At 41.4% G+C, this 26,018-nt stretch overlaps 1 protein-coding gene across 1 annotated transcript in view; it reads left to right on the top strand.

Annotated features, from left to right (window-relative positions):
* The window catches only part of fgfr4 (fibroblast growth factor receptor 4), a 61,735-nt gene that overhangs the window by 20,121 nt on the left and 15,596 nt on the right, over window positions 1–26,018 (top strand). The window contains exons 3-10 of the mRNA XM_061899083.1: window positions 7,972–8,147; window positions 8,223–8,391; window positions 13,879–14,148; window positions 17,604–17,693; window positions 17,777–17,943; window positions 21,987–22,110; window positions 24,047–24,237; window positions 25,868–26,006. Coding sequence (XP_061755067.1) covers window positions 7,972–8,147; window positions 8,223–8,391; window positions 13,879–14,148; window positions 17,604–17,693; window positions 17,777–17,943; window positions 21,987–22,110; window positions 24,047–24,237; window positions 25,868–26,006 — 1,326 coding nt within the window. The remainder of the gene's footprint in view (window positions 1–7,971; window positions 8,148–8,222; window positions 8,392–13,878; window positions 14,149–17,603; window positions 17,694–17,776; window positions 17,944–21,986; window positions 22,111–24,046; window positions 24,238–25,867; window positions 26,007–26,018) is intronic.

The following is a 26,018-nucleotide window of genomic DNA, read 5'->3' on the forward strand; positions in this document are numbered from 1 at the left end:
GTTGTCATGTTATCATGTAGCGTAGTTTCATGTTGTTGTCATGTTATCATGTAGTGTAGTTTCATGTTTTTGTCATGTTGTCATGTTACCATATAGCGTAGTATCATGTTGTCATGTTATCATGTAGCGTAGTTTCATGTTGTCGTGTTATCATGTAGCGTAGTTTCATGTTTTTGTCATGTTATCATGTAGCGTAGTTTCATGTTGTCATGTTATCATGTAGCGTAGTTTCATGTTGTCATGTTATCATGTAGCGTAGTTTCATGTTGTCATGTTATCATGTAGCGTAGTTTCATGTTTTTGTCATGTTATCATGTAGCGTAGTTTCATGTTGTCATGTTATCATGTAGCGTAGTTTCATGTTGTCATGTTATCATGTAGCGTAGTTTCATGTTGTCATGTTATTATGTAGTGTAGTTTCATGTTGTCATGTTATCATGTTGTCATGTTATCATGTAGCATATTTTCATGTTGTCATGTTATGTAGCGAAGTTTCATGTTGTCATGTTATCATGTCATGTTGTCATGTTATGTCATGTTGTCATGCTATCATGTAGCCTAGTTTCATGTTGTCATGTTATCATGTAGCATAGTTTCATGTTGTCATGTAGCCTAGTTTCATGTTGTCATGTTATCATGTAGCGTAGTTTCATGTTGTCATGTTGCCATGTTATCCTGTTGTCATGCCGCGTAGTTTCATGTTGTTATGTAGCGTAGTTTCATGTTGTCATGTTGTTGTCATGTTATACTGTAGCGTAGTTTCATGTCATGTTATCATGTTGTCATGTTCTCATATTGTCATGTTGTCATGTAGCGTAATTTCATGTTGTCATGTTGTCATGTTGTCACGTGTGTCACGTTATCACGTTATCATATTGTCTTCTTGTCATGTTGTCATGTTGTCATGTTGTTATGTTGTCATGTTGTCACATGTGTCACGTTATCACGTTATCATATTGTCTTCTTGTCATGTTGTCATGTTATCATGTTGTCATGTTGTCATGTTATCATGTTGTCATGTTATCATGTTGTCATGTTGTCATGTAGCGTAGTATCATGTTACCATGTTGTCATGTTGTCATGTTATCATGTTATCATGTTGTCATGTAGCGTAGTTTCATGTTATCATGTTATCATGTTGTCATGTTATCATGTTGTCATGTAGCATAGTTTCATGTTATCATGTTGTCATGTAGCATAGTTTCATGATGTCATGTAACATAGTTTTATGTTATCATGTTGTCATTGTCTGTCTATCTGTGTTGGCCCTGCGATGAGGTGGCGACTTGTCCAGGGTGTACGCCGCCTTCCGCCCGATTGTAGCTGAGATAGGCGCCAGCGCCCCCCGCGACCCCGAAAGGGAATAAGTGGTAGAAAATGGATGGATGGATGTTGTCATGTTATCATGTTGTCATGTTGTCATGTTGTCATGTTGTCATGTTATCATGTTGTCAAGTTGTTCAGGATGATGAGAGATGCAAAAAACATGGACTTGCACAGGTTGAGTGCGTGCAAAGACACTTTCAATGAGCTCGTGGACGTCCTCTGAAACGTCAACTCTGGCTGTCACGCCAGAAACACCCTGGGGACTTTTTTTTTTTGTAGCGCGCGTGCGAGAACTTTCAAGTCAGTCCAAAGCTCGGGGCCTTTAATACCAGCGCCACCCGTCAACAAAGACGCCGGAATAAAATGTTTCACGTTTTCAGTCTGGGAGCCACACAAAGAAAGCAAAAAGTGTGTTTTGGCGCCGCAAGAAGCCCGAGGCCGGGAAGTGGAAAAGTGCCAGCTGCAGAGGAAGAGGAGGAAGAGGCGTGTCTTCATCTTCATTGATGCTTCTGCAGCAAGGCCTCAAAGGTGTAAAATAAAGCTCCAAGTTCTCCATCGCCAGAGAGGTGAAGAATAATTAAATATGTCAGGATGGACTTTTTTTCTTTTCTCTTGATGAAAGACAATATGCCCCCCCCCCCCCCCCCCCCCCCCACACACACACACACACACAAACACACCTGCCCCCAGGTGAGACCAGCAGAGGCTTGTTCCGTGGAAGGAAGCTCTCATCTCAGCCTTATTTACAAGACACAGACCAGTGAAGATGGATCTCACACTGAAGACCAGGACTTTCTACTTCGGCGCTGGCGCATTCCATCTATGGCCGCGCCCCCTTGCCGAGACGGCGGCGCGCCCTCAGGACCACAAGAAAGAAGCGAATGCTTCTTACATCTTTAGTCCGCTTTGAACCATCCGCTTCTTTTTTTTTTTTTTGCTCCGCCGACTGAGACCAGAACTAGAATTTACTCGAATTTAGATCCGAGGAAAAATGGACGATAAACAATCTTTGGGGGCGGGTGTAGCTCGGTTGGTAGAGTGGCCGTGCCAGCAACTTGAGGGTTGCAGGTTCGATTCCCGCTTCCGCCATCCTAGTCACTGCCGTTGTGTCCTTGGGCAAGACACTTTACCCACCTGCTCCCGGTGCCACCCACACTGGTTTAAATGTAACTTAGATATTGGGTATCACTATGTAAAGCGTTTTGAGTCACTAGAGAAAAGCGCTATATAAATATAATTCACTTGGTTTTTTTTTTAGTTTTTAGCAGAAAAAAATAGACATTTGCCTGAATTTAATAATACATATTTTTTTGATCCTTATTTAAACTATAAACTTTTTTTGTCCTACTTCAACCATTTGTCACTTGGTAAATAAAGTTAAATAAACTCAATAAATAATTAACAATTTATAAAACACTTTATTCTACAAAACTAAAAATAATAAAACAATTTTAATCAAAACGAGGATTTGCTACAATGAACAGCTTTTCGAAGCAGGCATTATCCCAGCAGGCTCAAAACTTTGAAACAACGTTGAAAACTTGGGGCGGTATAGCTCGGTTGGTAGAGCGCCCGTGCCAGCAACTTGAGGGTTCCAGGTTCGATCTCCGCTTCTGCCAACCTAGTCACTGCCGTTGTGTCCTTGGGCAAGACACTTTTACCCGCCTGCTCCCAGTGCCACCCACACTGGTTTGAAAAATGTAACTTAGATATTGGGTTTCAGGCTTGAGGTGAAGGTTAATTAGCTTTTAGCATTTTGGGACGGCGTGGCGCAGTGGGAGACTGGCTGTGCGCAACCCGAGGGTCCCTGGTTCAATCCCCACCTAGTACCAACCTCGTCACGTCCGTTGTGTCCTGAGCAAGACACTTCACCCTTGCTCCTGATGGGTGCTGGTTGGCGCCTTGCATGGCAGCTCCCTCCATCAGTGTGTGAATGTGTGTGTGAATGGGTGAATGTGGAAGTAGTGTCAAAGCGCTTTGAGTACCTTGAAGGTAGAAAAGCGCTATACAAGTACAACCCATTTATCATTTAACGTTAGCTCATTTTGCAGGGTGTGTGTGAATGTGTGTATGTGTGTGTGTGTGTTTTACGGACAGAAACGCTTTGAATGGCAGCGTCCCTGCTATCACATGTTGATAAAGATATAACATATACATAATAAAAGTCAACTGCAGGCTTCCCAAATGCTGTGATAAATTAAACATGATGAGTTGACTTGAAACTGTTTAATGTTGCACTTTTTATATGTAGAAGACATTTTTTGTCATTTTATTTAATCTGAGCAACAATTTGAAGCAGTTTTATGTTGATTAATGTGGGCAGAGTTATTATAGTGTTCCCAATGTTAAAAGGATAAAGCCATTGTTTACAAATTTGGTAAATAAATAACCAAAATATTTATATTTTGTTGTTTTCTTTCTGTACCTAAAATGAACCAAACCGTGACCTCTAAACCGAGGTACGTACCGAACCAACATTTTTGTGTACCGTTACACTCCTATTATTAGTAGATCATTAGTCTGTGCCGGACCGAGAGGCCGCCGACGTCCACGGGGGAACGTTTTGGCAAGGAGTTAAAATCATTTCATGTCTTAATCAAAAGAGACGTTATCCTGCCAAAGACTCTTCAATGCTGTGCTGGCATATTTGGAAAGGGGGGGGGGGGGGGGCATGCTGGTGGTCAACGCATTCAGCGAGACCACGGAGAGGGCGGGCAGCTCGACTTCAAAGCCGCTCTCCTGACGCAGATTGATCTGACGCTCGGCGGTCTCCACATTTGAATTCATGCACAATTTGGTTCTTTCAGCTTGTGCCGCTCTGACCGGGCCAGACAAGCGCCTTGTTTGTGTTGTGCTTGTTTGTGTTTGCCCCCTCGCCTCGGGGGGTGACGATTCACACTCTGCCGCGAGTTCAACGGCGGGGCATGTCCGTCTCTGTCCCGCTCGCAAGTTCATTAGCACCGGTCCTCGGACTGCAGACAGGTTTTCTAAGCGGTCCCGTTTTTTTTTGTTTTTTTTTGTCTCTCTCGTCTCCAGACTCAATGTTGCAATTGTGCGTTCGTTCCTGAGCGTATGAACGGTTTGTGTACTTTGGGGCAGTTACTGAAAGAAAAATGCAGCACTTCACTCCCGACAGGGGAACAGATTGCCTTTTCACTAAGCGCTCGCAGGAAGCAATCAAACCGAAAATTGCCCTGGAAAATTGCTGGTTCTGAGTGACTGAGCGGTAATGGAGGTCCCCAAACATATGCTGCTCGTAGAGCGAGTGGGCGAGCCCATGAATGGGCGAGCGACCCAATGAATGGAGGCCACTGTGGCCCACGGTGACATGATAGCCGCCAGGTTATCTGGGCATTCATCGCCATTTCCTGAAACGGTCTAGGAACAAGATGTTCGATGTTCCAGGATGTGTTAGTGTAACCCGCGTGGTTAAGTCCCTTTTTCCGGTCCTGCATGAGAGACGCGCATGCCAGCTACCATGCTAAAAGCCCGGGCTATCGAACCCGATCAGGGAGTGACGTTTACCAACGTACACACGGCCCTGCTCTGTTACAAACACCCCACTAAACCTCCCTCTCATCCGGGTCACGGCACCACAGTAACCCGTCTGGTTCAGTCTTGTGTTCCGCCTGGGACTCAAAACTTGAGATGTTCGGCTTGAGAGAAGATTGTGCAAGCTACTGAGCTAAAATTTTAGCCTGTGCTAGCAACACGACACTGTTCATGAAATTGTCAGGGAATGAGGTTTACCAACAAGATTGATTGGTTGATTGATTTAGACTTTTATTAGTAGATTGCACAGTACAGTACATATTCCGTACAATTGACCACTAAATGGTAAATCCCGAATAAGTTTTTCAACTTGTTTAAGTCGGGGTCCACGTTAATCAATTCATGGTAAACGTACACATGGGTTTGGCCTCCGTTACAAACACCCCAGTAAACCTCACTCTCATCCGGGTCACGGCACCACTGTTACCCGTCTGGTTCGGTCTTCTGTTCCGCCTGGAACTCAAACTTGAGATGTTGGGCATGAAGGAAGAAGAGCGTGCTTACTCCCGAGCTAAAAGCCTGTGCTAGAAACACGATACTGTTCACGAAATTGTCAGGGAGGGAGGTTAACCAACGTTTTTGATTGATTTATTGAGACTTTTATTAGTAGATTGCACGGTATAGTACATTTTCCGTACAATTGACCACTAAATGGTATGACCCGGATACATTTTTGAACTTGTTTAAGTCGGGGTACACGTTAATCAATTCATGGTAAACGTACACATGGGTCTGGTCTCCGTTACAAAGACCCCAGTAAACCTCACTCTCATCCGGGTCACGGCACCACTTTAAACCGTCTGGTTCAGTCTTCTGTTCCGCCTGGAACTCAAAACTTGAGATGTTCGGCTTAAGAAAAGATTGTGCAAGCTACTGAGCTAAAAGCCTGTGCTAGCTACATGATACTGTTCATGAAATTGTCAGGGAGTGAGGTTAAGAAACGTTTTGGATTGATTGATTGATTGAGACTTTTATTAGTAGATTGCACAGTACAGTACATATTCCATACAATTGACCACTAAATGGTAAGACCCGAATACGTTTTTCAACTCGTTTAAGTCGAGGTCTACGTTAATCAATTCATGGTAAACGTACACATGGGTCTGGCCTCCGTTACAAACACCCCAGTAAACCTCCCTCTCATCCGGGTCACGGCACCACTGTTACCCGTCTGGTTCGGTCTTCTGTTCCGCCTGGGACTCAAAACTTCAGATGTTCGGCTTTAGAGAAAATTGTGCAAGCTACTGAGCTAAAAGCCTGTGCTTGCAACACAATACTGTTCATGAAATTGTCAGGGAGTGAGGTTAACCAACGTTTTTGATTGATTGATTGATTGGTTTATTGATTGACACTTTTATTAGTAGATTGCACAGTTCAGTACATATTCCGTACAATTGACCACTAAATGGTAAGACCTGAATAAGTTTTTCAACATGTTTAAGTCGGGGTCCACGTTAATCAATTCATGGTAAACGTACACATAGGTTTGGCCTCTGTTACAAACACCCCAGTAAACCTCACTCTCATCCGGGTCACGGCACCACTGTTACCCGTCTGGTTCGGTCTTCTGTTCCGCCTGGAACTCAAACTTGAGATGTTGGGCATGAAGGAAGAAGAGCGTGCTTACTCCCGAGCTAAAAGCCCATGCTAGAAACACGATACTGTTCATGAAATTGTCAGGGAGGGAGGTTAACCAACGTTTTTGATTGATTGATTGAGACTTTTATTAGTAGATTGCACAGTTCAGTACATATTCCATACAATTGACCACTAAATGGTAAACCCGAATAAGTTTTTCAACTTGTTTAAGTCGGGGTCCACGTTAATCAATTCATTGTAAACGTACACATGGGTCTGGCCTCCGTTACAAACACCCCAGTAAACCTCACTCTCATCCGGGTCACGGCACCACTGTAACCCATCTGGTTCGGTCTTCTGTTCCGCCTAGGACTCAAAACTTGAGATGTTCGGCTTGAGAGAAGATTGTGCAAGCTACTGAGCTAAAAGCCGGTGCTAGCAACATGATACTGTTCATGAAATTGTCAGGGAGTAAGGTTAACCAATGTTTTGGATTGATTGATTGATTGACACTTTTATTAGTAGATTGCACAGTACAGTACATATTCCGTACAATTGACCACTAAATGGTAACACCCGAATAAGTTTTTCAACATGTTTAAGTCGGGGTCCACGTTAATCAATTCATGGTAAACGTACACGTGGGTCTGGCCTCCGTTACAAACACCCCGCTAAACTTCACTCTCATCCTGGTCACGGCACCACTGTAACCCATCTGGTTCGGTCTTCTGTTCCGCCTGGGACTCAAAACTTGAGATGTTCGGCTTGAGAGAAGATTGTGCAAGCTACTGAGCTAAAAGCCAGTGCTAGCAACATGATACTGTTCATGAAATTGTCAGGGAGTAAGGTTAACCAATGTTTTGGATTGATTGATTGATTGAGACTTTTATTAGTAGATTGCACAGTACAGTACATATTCCGTACAATCAACCACTAAATGGTAAGACCCGAATAAGTTTTTCAACTTGTTTAAGTCGGGGTCCACGTTAATCAATTCATGGTAAACGTACACATGGGTCTGGCCTCCGTTACAAACACCCCAGTAAACCTCACTCTCATCCGGGTCACGGCACCATTGTAACCTGTCTGGTTCGGTCTTCTGTTCTGCCTGGGACTCAAAACTTGAGAAGTTCGGCTTGAGAGAAGATGGTGCAAGCTACTGAGCTAAAAGCCGGTGCTAGCAACATGATACTGTTCATGAAATTGTCAGGGAGTAAAGTTTATCAACGTACACATGGGTCTGGCTTTCGTTACAAACACCGCAGGAAACTTCAGTCTCATCCGGGTCATTGCACCACTGTAGCCCGTCAGGTTCGGTCTTCTGTTCCGCCTGGGACTCAAACTGTACGGCACTAGAGAATTTTGTGCAAGCTACTGAGCTAAAAGCCTGTGCTATCGTTAAGTTGTCGGTGAGGTTTACTAACTTACACATGCCCCAGCCACCGTCTGGCCTCTGTAACGCCAGGATTGTTCTGCTTTTGTTAACTCCACTCTCCTCTCCGTTTGTCCTTGCAGATCTCCGAGCCTCCAAGCCTCTGATCGCGCCTGGTTACCCAGAAAACGTCACGGCGCTGGTTTACAGTCAGGCGACGCTGTTGTGTAAAGTCCACCGGCCGGCGTCCACCAAAGTGCAGTGGCTGAAGGCGGAGCTGGGAGAGCCCGGAGGAAGTCCACACTTCAGAGCTCTAACGGTAGCGCCTTAAAGTCCCGGAAAAAACGTTACTCTTTTGTCAAGTCGACTGGCTAAACGTCTACGTTGTGCGCAGGCATTGCAGACCAACGCCTCGAAGGTGAACACCCTGCATCTGTCCAACATCAGTCAGGAGGATGGCGGCGAGTACATCTGCATGGCGGAGCGAACGCACGGCGGAAAAACTGTACAAGCCATGCAGTCGGCGTGGCTGGACGTCCTTCCAGGAACCATCCTTGCCTCAGGTCTACTTTCAAACCTTTTTCCCAATGCCGAGCACAATGGTCGCCAATGAGCTTAAGTGTAAGCTGATACTGTCGTTAGAAACCTGAGAAGAGGGCCAGAAAGTGAGCTCCTCTCCTCCGTCCACCGTCACATGTTCATTAACTCGCCACCTCCCGAGGTCCTCCTCGGGTTTTGTTGGCTCTGCTTGATCACTTTGTCTGACAATCATCCATCAAAGGGACGGCAAAATGAAACAGCTCAGGGGAGGCGAGGGTGTGTGCGGAGGAGGGTCAGTCCTGCTGGTCTCCATGGGGATGTCATTGTTCACGTGAAACATAAAGGAGTGGGGGGTGCATTTAGCATGTTGGATGAAGAAGTGCCCTGATGACCGCTCTCTTAGGTTCAAACACAATCCGAGGAAAGACATTCCTGGCTTGGATGGACAGCGACTTGGTCTAGGGGTGTCCTCATTCATTTCTGTCATTTCAGGGCATTCAGTCCATCGCAACTGTTCAGTTGGTCTTAGCAGATAGTTGAGGCTCATAGACTATAACACAGGTGTACGGCAAGCCAAAACGTAGAAAAATTGGACCAAAAATACAAGAAAAACGATCAGTCTGGAGCCGCAAAAAATGAAAAGCCGTACATTAATCTTATATTGAAGGCAACACATGACATAACTGTCTATATTAGAGCTTTAGTAGCCTACTATCATGAATTGATTAACGTGGACCCCGACTTAAACAAGTTGAAAAACTTATTCGGGTGTTACCATTTAGTGGTCAATTGTACGGAATATGTACTGAACTGTGCAATCTACTAATAAAAGTATCAATCAATCAAATCAAAATGACTACGCAGGCTGAAGCAAATCTTCGTTGACGTAAATGTTGAAATGTAACATTTACTCTACACATTTTTACAACATTAGAAATGGTTTAATCAATGTCGGGTTGTTACGTTGATTTGACCATTGAAATTTGGTCATTTCCCCAACCAATATTCTACAACACAAATACAATGTTGAATTTTGAAACATGCTTTTTGACGGTTTTCATTTAATGTCAGGTTTTGACGTTGATAAGACCATTGAAGTTTGGTAATTTCCCTAACCAATACTCTACAACACAAACCTACCGTTGAAACAACATGCTTATTGACAATGTTTTAATCAATGTCGGGCTCTGACGTTGATTTTACCATTGAAATTTAGTCATTTCCCTGACCAATATTCTATAACCCAAACCTAACGTTGAAACAACATGCTTTTTGGCTATGTTTTAATCAATGTCGGGTTCTGACGTTGATTTGACCATTGAATTTTGGTCATTTTCCCAACCAATATTCTACAACACAAATACAATGTTGGAACAACATGCTTTCTGACGACGTTTAATCAATGTCGGGTTCTGACGTTGATTTGACCATTATAAATTTGGTCATTTCCCCAACCAATATTCTACAACACAAATACAATGTTGGAACAACATGCTTTCTGACAACGTTGATTTGACCATTGAAATTTGGTAATTTCCCCAACCAATATTGTACAACATAAATACAATGTTGAATTTTGAAACAACATGCTTTTTGACGGTTTTCATTTAATGTCAGGATCTGACGTTGATAAGACCATTGAAGTTTGGTCATTTCCCTAACAAATATTCCACAACACAAACCTACCGTTGAAACAACATGCTTTCTGACAAGGTTTAATCAATGTTGGATTCTGGCGTTGATTTGACCATTGAAATTTGGTCATTTCCCCAACCAATATTCTACAACACAAATACAATGTTGAATTTTGAAACATGCTTTTTGACGGTTTTCATTTATTGTCAGGTTTTGACGTTGATAAGACCATTGAAGTTTGGTAATTTCCCTAACCAATATTCTACAACACAAACCTACCGTTGAAACAACATGCTTATTGGCAATGTTTTAATCAATGTCGGGCTCTGACGTTGATTTTACCATTGAAATTTAGTCATTTCCCTGACCAAAATTCTATAACCCAAATCTAACGTTGAAACAACATGCTTTTTGGCTATGTTTTAATCAATGTCGGGTTCTGACGTTGATTTGACCATTGAATTTTGGTCATTTTCCCAACCAATATTCTACAACACAAATACAATGTTGGAACAACATGCTTTCTGACGACGTTTAATCAATGTCGGGTTCTGACATTGATTTGACCATTGAAATTTGGTCATTTCCCCAACAAATATTCTACAACACAAATACAATGTTGAATTTTGAAACATGCTTTTTGACGGTTTTCATTTAATGTCAGGTTTTGACGTTGATAAGACCATTGAAGTTTGGTAATTTCCCTAACCAATACTCTACAACACAAACATAACGTTGAAACAACACGCTTTTTGACAACGTTTAATCAATGTCAGGTTCTGACGTTGATTTGACCATTGACATTTTGGTCATTTCCCCAACCAATATTCAACAAAACAAATCTAACGTTGAAACAACATGCTTTTTGACAACGTTTAATCAATGTCGGGCTCTGACGTTGATTTGACCATTGAAAATTGGTCATTTTCCCAACTAATATTCTACAACACAAACCTAACGTTGGAACAACATGCTTTCTGACAAGGTTTAATCAATGTCGGATTCTGGCGTTGATTTGACCATTGAAATTTGGTCATTTCCCCAACCAATATTCTACAACACAAATACAATGTTGAATTTTGAAACATGCTTTTTGACGGTTTTCATTTAATGTCAGGTTTTGACGTTGATAAGACCATTGAAGTTTGGTAATTTCCCTAACCAATATTCTACAACACAAACATAACGTTGAAACAACATGCTTTTTGACAACGTTTAATCAATGTCAGGTTCTGACGTTGATTTGACCATTGACATTTTGGTCATTTCCCCAACCAATATTCCACAAAACAAATCTAACGTTGAAACAACATGCTTTTTGATGATGTTCAATCAATGTCGGGTTCTGACGTTGATTTGACCATTGAAAATTGGTCATTTTCCCAACTAATATTCTACAACACAAACCTAACGTTGGAACAACATGCTTTCTGACAAGGTTTAATCAATGTCGGATTCTGGCGTTGATTTGACCATTGAAATTTGGTCATTTCCCCAACCAATATTCTACAACACAAATACAATGTTGAATTTTGAAACATGCTTTTTGACGGTTTTCATTTAATGTCAGGTTTTGACGTTGATAAGACCATTGAAATTTGGTAATTTCCCTAACCAATATTCTACAACACAAACATAACGTTGAAACAACATGCTTTTTGACAACGTTTAATCAATGTCAGGTTCTGACGTTGATTTGACCATTGACATTTTGGTCATTTCCCCAACCAATATTCAACAAAACAAATCTAACGTTGAAACAACATGCTTTTTGATGATGTTCAATCAATGTCGGGTTCTGACGTTGATTTGACCATTGAAAATTGGTCATTTTCCCAACTAATATTCTACAACACAAATCTAACATTGAAACAACATGCTTTTTGATGATGTTCAATCAATGTCGGATTCTGGCGTTGATTTGACCATTGAAATTTGTTCATTTCCCCAACCAATATTCTACAACACAAATACAATGTTGAATTTTGAAACATGCTTTTTGACGGTTTTCATTTAATGTCAGGTTTTGACGTTGATAAGACCATTGAAATTTGGTAATTTCCCTAACCAATACTCTACAACACAAACATAACGTTGAAACAACACGCTTTTTGACAACGTTTAATCAATGTCAGGTTCTGACGTTGATTTGACCATTGACATTTTGGTCATTTCCCCAACCAATATTCAACAAAACAAATCTAACGTTGAAACAACATGCTTTTTGACAACGTTTAATCAATGTCGGGCTCTGACGTTGATTTGACCATTGAAAATTGGTCATTTTCCCAACTAATATTCTACAACACAAACCTAACGTTGGAACAACATGCTTTCTGACAAGGTTTAATCAATGTCGGATTCTGGCGTTGATTTGACCATTGAAATTTGGTCATTTCCCCAACCAATATTCTACAACACAAATACAATGTTGAATTTTGAAACATGCTTTTTGACGGTTTTCATTTAATGTCAGGTTTTGACGTTGATAAGACCATTGAAATTTGGTAATTTCCCTAACCAATATTCTACAACACAAACATAACGTTGAAACAACATGCTTTTTGACAACGTTTAATCAATGTCAGGTTCTGACGTTGATTTGACCATTGACATTTTGGTCATTTCCCCAACCAATATTCAACAAAACAAATCTAACGTTGAAACAACATGCTTTTTGATGATGTTCAATCAATGTCGGGTTCTGACGTTGATTTGACCATTGAAAATTGGTCATTTTCCCAACTAATATTCTACAACACAAATCTAACATTGAAACAACATGCTTTTTGATGATGTTCAATCAATGTCGGATTCTGGCGTTGATTTGACCATTGAAATTTGTTCATTTCCCCAACCAATATTCTACAACACAAATACAATGTTGAATTTTGAAACATGCTTTTTGACGGTTTTCATTTAATGTCAGGTTTTGACGTTGATAAGACCATTGAAGTTTGGTAATTTCCCTAACCAATACTCTACAACACAAACATAACGTTGAAACAACACGCTTTTTGACAACGTTTAATCAATGTCAGGTTCTGACGTTGATTTGACCATTGACATTTTGGTCATTTCCCCAACCAATATTCAACAAAACAAATCTAACGTTGAAACAACATGCTTATTGACAACGTTTAATTAATGTCGGGCTCTGACGTTGATTTGACCATTGAAAATTGGTCATTTTCCCAACTAATATTCTACAACACAAACCTAACGTTGGAACAACATGCTTTCTGACAAGGTTTAATCAATGTCGGATTCTGGCGTTGATTTGACCATTGAAATTTGGTCATTTCCCCAAACAATATTCTACAACACAAATACAATGTTGAATTTTGAAACATGCTTTTTGACGGTTTTCATTTAATGTCAGGTTTTGACGTTGATAAGACCATTGAAATTTGGTAATTTCCCTAACCAATACTCTACAACACAAACATAACGTTGAAACAACACGCTTTTTGACAACGTTTAATCAATGTCGGGCTCTGACGTTGCTTTGACCATTGACATTTTGTTCATTTTCCCAACCAGCAACGTGGATCCAACGTTAGACATCAGCGTTGTCTCATTTTACCAATACAACTATTTTGCAACGTGCGCAATAATTCCATCCAGAAGATATTAACTTTGATTGTGCAAAATACTTGAAGTAGCCACAATTGCTCCAGGACTGAGATCTACGAGAATCGTAGCCATGTTAACTTCCGTAAACACAGGGCAGGTTTTTTTTTTTTTTTATGTGAACGACTACATAAAAAGGTGGGATTTGACCAAAAACTCCGACCCTGCAGTGTGAACGTAGCCTTCGATTGGTCGCCTCTGGATGACGATTTCAAGCATTTCTACTTTTTTGCCCCCAATAGACGTTCGTGAGGACCCCAGCAAGGAGACGGTGGAAAATCTCTTCGTAGACTTTGGCAACGTCCTGAACCTTCGCTGCGATGCCAGCGCTCGCCCCGGCATGGCGGTTGTCTGGTACAAGGAAGGAAGCCGGTTGGCGGCCACACCCCGCACCCACATCCATGGCGCCGTCATAGAGATCAAAGACGTTACGGAGGAGGATTCGGGGGTTTATGTGTGCGTTCTTCGTGGAACTCGAGAAGTTTTGAGGAACTTTACCGTCACGGTGACCGGTAAGGATGCAATACGACAGGGGTGTCCAAAGTGCGGGCCGGTGGCCCATCCTAAAAACACTATTATAAAGACAAATATAACAATTGGAATGAAAAAGCAAACAGGTGTAATGTAATCAGAAAATGTTGCAATATTGAGAAAAATAACTATTATTGCTCCCAAAAATATATTTATTTATTTTATTTTATTTATGTATTTATTTGACAGGGACTGTACAAGAAAACTTAGCTTCCCATAGGTAACTGATGTCAAAGTACATAATCCACAGGTTGATTTGCAACCCTTGTCCTTGGTTAGGCTTTTAAAGAAGAGTTGAAAAAAGTGTAAAATACATACAAAAAGGTTTAAGACAAGTACAAAAATAAATATACATTGAAAATAATTGGCCCCATTTGTCCATTACTGCACCAAGTTCTAGTGCTCACACTTCAGTTTTGTGGAGAAAAGTTTAATGTCCGACTGTGACTTTAACTCCATTAAAAAAATGTTTTTATCAATGGATTGATCGGAAGTTGGTCTAGAAATATAAGCGTTGAAAGTAAAAGTAAAATATATTGATATACCATTCATTTTTAGTACTTTTATGATCAGGTGCGTTTCGGATCCCCAAGAACTTTGGTCTGATTTTTTTTAAGCTGCCATTGTTCAAAAAATAATAATGTATCAAAAGCAATGTTGTTATGAATTTTTTATCTATTTTAAGGCTCCAATTAAATATTCCATTTCGAAAAATATTTGGTGAAAGATATGACATATTTTGTGTTTTTGCCATTAAAAAATAAAAAAAAAAATCCCCAAAAAAGGCAAAAAACATTTTTTGAAAATGTATATTGATATTTAACACTTTTATGATTCGGGGTTTTTTGGATCCCCAGGATCTTTAGTCTGATTTTTTTTTTTAAACTGCCATTGTTCAAAAAATAATTATGTATCAAATGCAACGTTGTTATGAATTATTTATCTATGTAAGGCTACAATTAAAATATAAAATTTTTAAAAATATTTGGTGTAAAATATGGCATATTTTGTGTTTTTGCCATAAAAAAATACAAAAAAAATTCCCCCAAAAAGGCAAAAAAACATTTTTTTTTATATATATATTGATATATGACTAATTTGTTATACTTTTACCATTGGGATTTGGATCTTCAAAACCTTTACTTTCGTCAGTTTTTTTTAAAACTGCCACTGTTCAAAAAATAATAGTGTATCAAAAGCAATGTTGTTATAAATTATTTATCTATTAAGGCTCTAATTAAAATATTCCATTTTGAATATTTGGTGAAAAATATGGCATATTTTGTGTTTTTGCCATTAAAATTTTATTTAATTTTTTTCCCAAAAAAAAGGGAAAAAACATTCTTTTATATATTAATTTTTTAATACTTTTATGATTGGGGGAGTTTTGATCCACAAGACCTTGAGTCTGATTTTGTTTTTTAAACTGCCATTGTTCTAAAAATAAGTTGTTATGAATTATTTATCTATTTAAGGCTCCAATTAAAACATTACATTTTGAAAAACATTTGGTGAAAAATATAGCATATTTTGTGTTTTTGCCATACATTTTTTTTTTTTTTTTTAAAGGTGAAAAAAAAAAGTTATTTAAATTTACATTGATCCAATATATATGATACATTTTTGATACTTTAAAAATTGGCGGCATTTTGGATCCCGAAGATCTTTAGTCTGATTTTTTTTAACTGACATTATTCAAAACATAATAATGTATCAAAAGCAATGTTTTTAGGAATTATTTATCCATTTAAGGCTCCAATGAAAATATTCCAGTTTGAAAAATATTTGGTGAAAAATATGGCATGTTTTGTGTTTTTTGCTAATAAAAAAAATAAAAAAAAATCCCCAAAAAAAGGCAAAAAAACTTTTTTTTTAAATATATATAGATTTTTTTAAATACTTTTATGGTTGTGGGAGTTTTGATCCACAAGACCTTGAGTCTGATTTTTTTTTTAAACTGCCATTGTTCAAAAAATAATAAAGTATCAAAAGCAATGTTGTTATAATTTTTTTTATCTATTTAAGGCTCCAATTAAAATAATACATTTTGAAAAATATTTGGTGAAAAATCTGGCATATTTTGTGTTTTGCCATAAAAAATATTATTATTATTAATTTATTTTTTTTAAAGGCGAAAAAAAATAGTTTAATTGTATATTGATATATGGCAAATTTTTAATACTTTTACGATTGGCTGCGTTTTGGATCCCCATGACCTTTAGTCTGATTTTGTTCTTAACTGACATTGTTCAAAACATAATATTGTATCAAAAGCAATGTTGTTAGGAATTATTTATCCATTTAAGGCTTCAATGAAAATATTCCAGTTTGAAAAACATTTGGTGAAAAATATGGCATATTTTGTGTTTTTGCCATTAAAAAAATAATTTTATGAATGGGGGAGTTTTGATCCCCAAGACCTTGGGTCTGATTTTTTTTTTAACTGCCATTGTTGAAAAAATTATAATGTATCAAAAGCAATGTTGTTATGTATTATTGATCTATTTAAGGGTCCAATTAAAATATATATATTTTTTAAATGTTTGATGAAAAATATGGAATATTTTTTTGTTTTTGCCATCAAAAAATATTATTTACTTTTTTAAAAGGGGAAAAAAATGTTATTTAAATATATATTGACATATGACAAATTTTTGATACTTTTAAAATTGCCGGCGTTTTGGATCCCTAAGATCTTTAGTCTAACGTTTCTAAACTGACATTATTCAAAAACCTAAAAATGTATCAAAAGCAATGTTAGGAATTATTAATCCATTTAAGGCTTCAATGAAAATATTCCAGTTTGAAAAATATTTGGTGAAAAATATGGCATATTTTGTGTTTTTGCCATTAAAAAAAAAAAAAAAAGGCAAAAAACATTTCCTGAAAATGTATATTGATTTTTTTAATCCTTTTATGATTGGGGGAGTTTCTATCCCCAAGACCTTGGGTCTGATTTTTTTTTTTAATGGCAGTTTTAAATAGATTATTTATAAATTTAAAGCTCCAATTAAAATATTCAATTTTGAAAAATATTTCGTGAAAAATATGGCATATTTTGTGTTTTTTGCCATAACTTTACTTTTAAAAAAAAAAGGCCAATTTTTTTTTCTTTTTTAAACTTTATGGCAATGGATAGCTCTAACGATCGATGGATGGTTAATTGTTGAAAGTAAAAAATATTAAAATATATATAGATTTTTTTAACTTTAATTGCTTTAATGACGGGTCCCCGAGACCTTTAACATTCACCATAACTGAGGGGAGCCCTCATGGTTTTGATAATAATAAAATATCACAAAAGCCTCCGCATGCTTTTGCTTATTAGTGTTTGACCCTCGGTGGAAAAAGTTTGGACACCCCTGCAACAAGTTAAGAAAAACTGCATTTTTAAAGGCCCAAAAAAAAAATCAATCTGACTTTCCCCACATTGAAGACTCCTTGGGCTCGGGGGACGACGACGAGGACAACGGCTTGGAGGACTCATCATCGGAGGTGGAAAACGACCAAGTTTACATTTCCAGAGGTGTGTTGGTGGTTTGCTTTTGTAGTTTAGCAGCCAACTGGACCTGGAGGCAATGCCATACATGTCTGGTGTGGTACTCACAGGTCCCTACTGGACCCACACCCAGCGTATGGAGAAGAAGCTTTATGCCGTCCCGGCGGGCAACACGGTGAAGTTCCGCTGCCCGGCCATGGGCAGCCCGGTGCCCACCATTCGTTGGCTGAAAAACGGGCGGGACTTTCGAGGAGAGCACCGCATTGGAGGCATCAAGGTAGGAACATTTTCCAAATTCTTATTTCCTTGTTGGTGCGTTATCGAAGTGAAACAGGGACCGGACCGTGTGCACTTTGGTAAACCTCGCTTCAAGAACTGTGCTGGCTATCCAGTTGATAGCTTGGGTTTTTAGCTCGGTAGTCAACAGGCTCGGGACAGGAAAAAAAAACAAGGCAGCCGAACGAGTGAAGTACACGACCAATACAATGGTGCCGTGACCCGGATCGTAGTGAGGTTTAAGGGGGGGATGAGTGTAACGAAGCCCAGCCAGCCAGTCTGGCTGGGCTTTGTGTACGTTGGTAAACTTCACTCCCTGACAGCTTCAAGAGCATTGCTGGCTATCCAGTCGATAGCCCTGGGCTTTTAGCTCAGTGGTCAGCAGACTTGCCTCTCATGCTGGCGACACGGGTTTGAGCCAAACGGGAAAAAACGTGGCGTCGGAAAGAGTGAAGTACACGACTGTTACAATGGTGCCGTGACCCGGATCGGAGAGAGGTTTAGGGGGAGTAGGTGAGTAACAGGGCCATGTCTACGTTCATAAACCTCACTTCAAGAACAGTGCTAGCTATCCAGTTTAAGATCGGTAGTCAGTAGACTGGCCTCTCATGCCGGCGACAGGTTTGAGTGGAACAGAAAGAAAACCAGGTGCCGTGACCCGGATCGGAGAGAGGTTTAGGTAGTCAGCGGACTCGCCTGTCATGCCGGCGACACAGGTTTGAGCGAAACGGGAAAAATGGTGGCATCGGAAAGAGTGAAGTACACGACTGTTACAATGGTGCCGTGACCCGGATCGGAGAGAGGTTTAAGGGGAGTAGGTGAGTAACAGGGCCATGTCTACGTTAGTAAACCTCACTTCAAGAACAGTGCTAGCTATCCAGTTTAAGATCGGTAGTCAGTAGACTGGCCTCTCATGCCGGCGACAGGTTTGAGTGGAACAGAAAGAAAACCGGGTGCCGTGACCCGGATCGGAGAGAGGTTTAGGTAGTCAGCGGACTCGCCTGTCATGCCGGCGACACAGGTTTGAGCGAAACGGGAAAAATGGTGGCATCGGAAAGAGTGAAGTACACGACTGTTACAATGGTGCCGTGACCCGGATCGGAGAGAGGTTTAAGGGGAGTAGGTGAGTAACAGGGCCATGTCTACGTTAGTAAACTTCACTTCAAAAACAGTGCTAGCTATCCAGTTTAAGATCGGTAGTCAGCAGACTGGCCTCTCATGCCGGCGACAGGTTTGAGTGGAACAGAAAGAAAACCAGGTGCCGTGACCCGTATCGGACAGAGGTTTAGGTAGTCAGCGGACTCGCCTGTCATGCCGGCGACACAGGTTTGAGCGAAACGGGAAAAATGGTGGCATCGGAAAGAGTGAAGTACACGACTGTTACAATGGTGCCGTGACCCGGATCGGAGAGAGGTTTAAGGGGAGTAGGTGAGTAACAGGGCCATGTCTACGTTAGTAAACTTCACTTCAAAAACAGTGCTAGCTATCCAGTTTAAGATCGGTAGTCAGCAGACTGGCCTCTCATGCCGGCGACAGGTTTGAGTGGAACAGAAAGAAAACCAGGTGCCGTGACCCGGATCGGAGAGAGGTTTAGGTGGTCAGCGGACTCGCCTGTCATGCCGGCGACACAGGTTTGAGCGAAACGGGAAAAATGGTGGCATCGGAAAGAGTGAAGTACACGACTGCTACAATGGTGCCGTGACCCGGATCGGAGAGAGGTTTAGGGGGAGTAGGTGAGTAACAGGGCCATGTCTACGTTAGTAAACTTCACTTCAAGAACAGTGCTAGCTATCCAGTTTAAGATCGGTAGTCAGCAGACTGGCCTCTCATGCCGGCGACATAGGTTTGATGGGGAACAGAAATGAAAACCAACATATATGATCGCTACAAAGGTGCCGTGACCCGGATCGGAGAGAGGTTTAGGGGGAGTCTGAATAACGGGGCGATGTGTACGTTGGTAAACCTCACTTCAAGAGCAGTGCTGGCTGGCTATCCAGTTTTAGATCGGTAGTCAGGAGACTGGCCTCTCATGCCGGCGACATAGGTTTGAGTGGAACAGAAAGGAAAACCAACGTATACGACCGCTACAACGGTGCCGTGACCTAGATGAGAGAGAGGTTTAGTGGGGTTAGGTGCGTAACGGAGGCCAGCTGGTGTGGCTGGGCCAAGCTTACGTTGGTAAACTTCACTCCTTGCCACCTTAAGAGCAAGGCTGGCTATCCAGTTTTCGATCGGTAGTCAGCAGACTGGCCTCTTATGCCGGCGACATAGGTTTGAGTGGAACAGAAAAAAACAACAACATACACGACCGCTACAAAGGTGCCGTGACCCGGATCGTAGAGAGATTTAGGGGGAGTAGGTGAGTAACGGGGCCATGTGTACATTGATAAATCTTACTTCAAGAAAAGTGCTGGCTATCTAGTTTAAGATCGGTATTCAGCAGACTGGCCTCTCATGCCGGCGACATAGGTTTGAGTGGAACAGAAAGGAAAGACAACGTATACGACCGCTACAAAGGTGCCGTGACCTGGATCGGAGAGAGTTTTAGTGGGGTTAGGTAGTCAGCGGACTCTCCTTTCATGTCGGCGCCACGCGTTTGAGTAGAACGGGAAAAAATGTGGCATCGGAAAGAGTGAAGTACAAGACTGTTACAATGATGCCGTGACCCGGATCGGAGAAAGGTTTAGTGGGGTTAGGTGCGTAACGGAGGCCAGCCGGTGTGGCTGGGCCAAGCTTACGTTGGTAAACTTCACTCCTTGCCACCTTAAGAGCAAGGCTGGCAATCCAGTTTTCGATCGGTAGTCAGCAGACTGGCCTTTTATGCCGGCGACATAGGTTTGAGTGGAACAGAAAAAAACAACAACATACACGACCGGTACAAAGGTGCCGTGACCCGGATCGTAGAGAGATTTAGGGGGAGTAGGTGAGTAACGGGGCCATGTGTACGTTGGTAAACCTCACTTCAAGAACAGTGCTGGCTATCCAGTTTTCGATCGGTAGTCAGCAGACTGGCCTCTCATGCCGGCGACATAGGTTTGAGTGGAACAGAAATTAAAGACAACGTATACGACCGCTACAAAGGTGCCGTGACCTGGATCGGAGAGAGTTTTAGTGGGGTTAGGTAGTCAGCGGACTCTCCTTTCATGTCGACACAGGTTTGAGTGGAATGGGAAAAAACGTGGCATCGGAAAGAGTGAAGTACACGACTGCTACAAAGGTGCCGTGACCCGGATCGGAGAAAGGTTTAGTGGGGTTAGGTGCGTAACGGAGGCCACATGCTTACGTTGGTAAACTTCACTCCTTGCCACCTTAAGAGCAAAGCTGGCTATCCAGTTTTAGATCGGTAGTCAGCAGACTGGCCTCTTATGCTGGAACAGAAGAAAAACAACGTACACCATCGCTACAAAGGTGTCGTGACCCAGATCGGAGAGAGGTTTAGTGGGGTTAGGTGCGTAACAGAGGCCAGCCGGTGTGGCTGGGCCATGTGTACTTTGGTAAACCTCACTCCCTGACAACTTCAGGAGCAGGGCTGGCTATCCAGTTGATAGCCTGGGCTTTCAGCTCAGCTGTCAGCGGACTCGCTTCTCATGCCGGCGACGCGGGTTTGAGCGGAACCGAACCAAAAGCAGGGCAGCTGAAAGAGTGAAGTACACAACCACTACGTCAGGGGACGGCGTGGCGTGGCGGGTAGAACGACTCGAGGGTTCCAGGTTGGATCCCCGTCACTGGCTATCCAAGTCCTTGGGCAAGACACTTCACCCTCGCTCCCAGTGCTGCCAACACTGGTGAATTAATAATAGGAGGTGGTCTGGCGGACCATAGCCACGCGTCCGTCAGTCTACCCCAGGGCAGCCGCGGCTACAAATGTAGCTTACCACCACCTTGTGGAGTGAATGAATAATGGATTCTCACTTCTGTGAGCGCTTTGAGGATATTGTCGATAGAAAAGTGCTATATAAATCTAATCCATTATTATTATTATTATTATTATTATTATTATTATTATGACGGCGACATCCGTATCTGGTCTGCTTTGTTTGCCAGCTGCGACATCAGCACTGGAGCCTGGTGATGGAGAGCGTCGTGCCGTCAGACCGAGGAAACTACACCTGCGTGGTGGACAACAAACATGGCTCCATCACTCACAGCTACGTCCTCGACGTCCTGGGTAAGCCACACAAGAGTCTCCCGTCTGTTTTTAGCCCCAACCTCCAGGCTGGAAAAAACCAAGCCAAGCCAAGAGTAATAAAATCCTAAAAGTTAGAACTGAACTGAACTGAACGTGTTCGTCGGCTCTCGCGGGAAAAGCATCTCAGCTTCGAATGAAATCCTCCAGCTGGAAGGAGAGGTGGTGTAATCAGGGGGTTGAGCGAATGGTGACGGGGCGCCTGGATGTGGACGGTCCGGCGTCCAGAGCGGTTTTCTACCTGACCTGTGACTGCAGATTGAGGCTTTTTTTTGTTCTTTTTTTTTTTGGGCTGCCCGTCCACAGCGGGGTCAGTTTCCGTTCCCGATTTACAGGGAGGCTAACGAGACGGCTAACGAGATCAGAGAGCGAGAATAAGCACTGATCAAAGAGAACCCCGTGGCCGGCTGACAATAGCGACGCTGATGTAACTCATTTCCATCGGAAAATGACATTTCTTCTTTTGCCAGCATCCGTGGGACAACTGTCGGCTCCTGTAATGCTCCATAAATACTTTTTTTTTTGTATTTAGCCGGCAAATTATCAATCAATCAATCAATGTTTACCACCATAGACTTAAATATTAATTAGGTGCCACCATAATGACAGCATTAAAATACAATACTGTAGTAGACCTAAGTATTCATTAAGTACCACCATAATGACAGCATTAAAATACAATACTGTAGTGGACCTAAGTATTCATCAAGTACAACCATAATGACAACATTTAAATACAGTAGTGTAGTAGATTTAAGTATTCATTAAGTACCACCATAATGACAACATTAAAAACAATGGTGTAGTAGACCTAAATATTAATTAGGTGCCACCATAATGACAGCATTAAAATACAATACTGTAGTAGACCTAAGTATTCATTAAGTACCACCATAATGACAGCATTAAAATACAATACTGTAGTGGACCTAAGTATTCATCAAGTACAACCATAATGACAACATTTAAATACAGTAGTGTAGTAGACTTAAGTATTCATTAAGTACCACCATAATGACAACATTAAAAACAATGGTGTAGTAGACCTAAATATTCATTAAGTACCACCATAATGACAACATTAAAAACAATGGTGTAGTAGACCTAAATATTAATTAGGTGCCACCATAATGACAGCATTAAAATACAATACTGTAGTAGACCTAAGTATTCATTAAGTACCACCATAATGACAGCATTAAAATACAATACTGTAGTGGACTTAAGTATTCATTAAGTACCACCATAATGACAACATTAAAAACAATGGTGTAGTAGACCTAAATATTCATTAAGTACCACCATAATGACAACATTAAAATACAGTCATGTAGTAAACTTAAGTATTCATTAAGTACCACCATAATGACACCATTAAAATACAGTCATGTAGTAGACTTAAGTATTCATTAAGTACCACCATAATGACACCATTAAAATACAGTAGTGTAGTAGACTTAAGTATTCATTAAGTACCACCATAATGACACCATTAAAATACAGTAGTGTAGTAGACTTAAGTATTCATTAACTACCACCATGATGACAACATTAAAATACAGTAGTGTAGTAGACCTAAGTATTCATTAACTACCACCATAATGACAACATTAAAATACAGTTGTGTAGTAGACTTAAGTAGTCATTTACTACCACCATAATGACAACATTAAAATACAGTTGTGTAGTAGACTTAAGTAGTCATTTACTACCACCCAAAAAATCGCAAGTTGAAAAATAAAATCCTGACAAAAATGGCAACTTTTTCCGCAACTTTCTGAAAATGCTGCCGTAAAGTCCGTCAGTTTAGGCCGCAACAATCACAAAAAAAATCCCGTCTTGGACTTTCAAAGAGATCAAGGATTGTGGTTTGTTCCAGAACTGTGATGACCTGCGTTCTTCCCTCTGCCCCGCACAGAGCGCTCCCCCCACAGGCCCATCCTGCAGGCCGGTCTACCCGCCAACACCACAGCCGTGGTGGGCAGCGACGTCCAGTTCCACTGTAAAGTCTACAGCGACGCTCAGCCGCACATTCAGTGGCTCAAACACGTCGTGAGGAACGGCAGCCGCTACGGTGCCGACGGGACGCCGTACGTCCAGGTTCTCAAGGTGGGTCGGATGCTGGGTCTTATCAACTACGGAACGTGGTGTCTCGTGTTCTGATGTCTTGTTTTTTTTGCTGTTTGGTGCAGACGGGCAGTTTGAACTTTAAACATCAATGATGAAATATTAACATTGCAACACATGCCAATACGGCCGGTTTAGTTTACTAAATTGCAATTTTACATTTCGCTAAAACGTCACGGGATGATGACGTCACGCATTGTTGTGGACATTTTGGTCCAGCACCGTTTTCATCGCATAATTCCACAGTATTTCTGACGTCCGTGTTGCTGAATCTTTAGCAATTTCTTCAATTAATAATGGAGACGTCAAAGAAGAAGGTTGTAGATGGGAAGTGGTGTATTGCGGCCGCCTTTAGCAACACAAACACAGCCGGTGTTTCCTTGTTTACATTACCGGAAGATGATGGTGAAGCTTTACTATGGAGCAGAGCGGTCAAGCGAACATGGTTCCCTACCACATGTCAACCGGCAGGTTTCGGTGAGAAAATGGTGGTAGTAAGTCGGCTATTACCTTAGACATGAGCGGAGAGCTTGCGTCGTCCTGCACCTGTCAAAGAGGCAGCTGCGGACTCTCTTGCCTCCTCCCACCGACCGTCGGATGCTTCCAACGTCGAAACGTAGCTTCCCTCGGAGACACTGGCGGTGTCCTACTTTGTAACACTTTGTGTTACTAGTGTTACAACAACACTAGTAACACAAAAAGCAGATAAGGGATTTTCCAGAATTATCCTAGTAAATTTGTCTAATAACATCTAAGGTGGGTCGGATGCTGGGTCTTATCAACTACGGAACGTGGTGTCTCGTGTTCTGATGTCTTGTTTTTTTTGCTGTTTGGTGCAGACGGGCAGTTTGAACTTTAAACATCAATGATGAAATATTAAAATTGCAACACATGCCAATACGGCCGGTTTAGTTTACTAAATTGCAATTTTACATTTCGCTAAAACGTCACGGGATGATGACGTCACGCATTGTTGTGGACATTTTGGTCCAGCACCGTTTTCATCGCATAATTCCACAGTATTTCTGACATCTGTGTTGCTGAATCTTTAGCAATTTCTTCAATTAATAATGGAGACGTCAAAGAAGAAGGTTGTAGATGGGAAGTGGTGTATTGCGGCCGCCTTTAGCAACACAAACACAGCCGGTGTTTCCTTGTTTACATTACCGAAAGATGATGGTGAAGCTTTACTATGGAGCAGAGCGGTCAAGCGAACATGGTTCCCTACCACATGTCAACCGGCAGGTTTCGGTGAGAAAATGGTGGTAGTAAGTCGGCTATTACCTTAGACATGAGCGGAGAGCTTGCGTCGTCCTGCACCTGTCAAAGAGGCAGCTGCGGACTCTCTTGCCTCCTCCCACCGACCGTCGGATGCTTCCAACGTCGAAACGTAGCTTCCCTCGGAGACACTGGCGGTGTCCTACTTTGTAACACTTTGTGTTACTAGTGTTACAACAACACTAGTAACACAAAAAGCAGATAAGGGATTTTCCAGAATTATCCTAGTAAATTTGTCTAATAACATCTAAGGTGGGTCGGATGCTGGGTTTGATAAACTACGGAACGTGGTGTCTCGTGTTCTAATGTCTTGTTTTTTCGCTGTTTGGTGCAGACGGGCAGTTTGAACATGACAGAGGTGGAGGTCCTCTACCTGTCCAAGATCACCATGGAGGACGCGGGACAGTACACCTGCCTTGCCGGGAACTCCATCGGCTTCGCCCACCAGTCGGCTTGGCTCATCGTCCTCTCCGGTGAAAAGAACT

The sequence above is a fragment of the Nerophis ophidion genome, linkage group LG04 (assembly GCF_033978795.1).
Source record: "Nerophis ophidion isolate RoL-2023_Sa linkage group LG04, RoL_Noph_v1.0, whole genome shotgun sequence".
Lineage (NCBI taxonomy): Eukaryota > Metazoa > Chordata > Actinopteri > Syngnathiformes > Syngnathidae > Nerophis > Nerophis ophidion.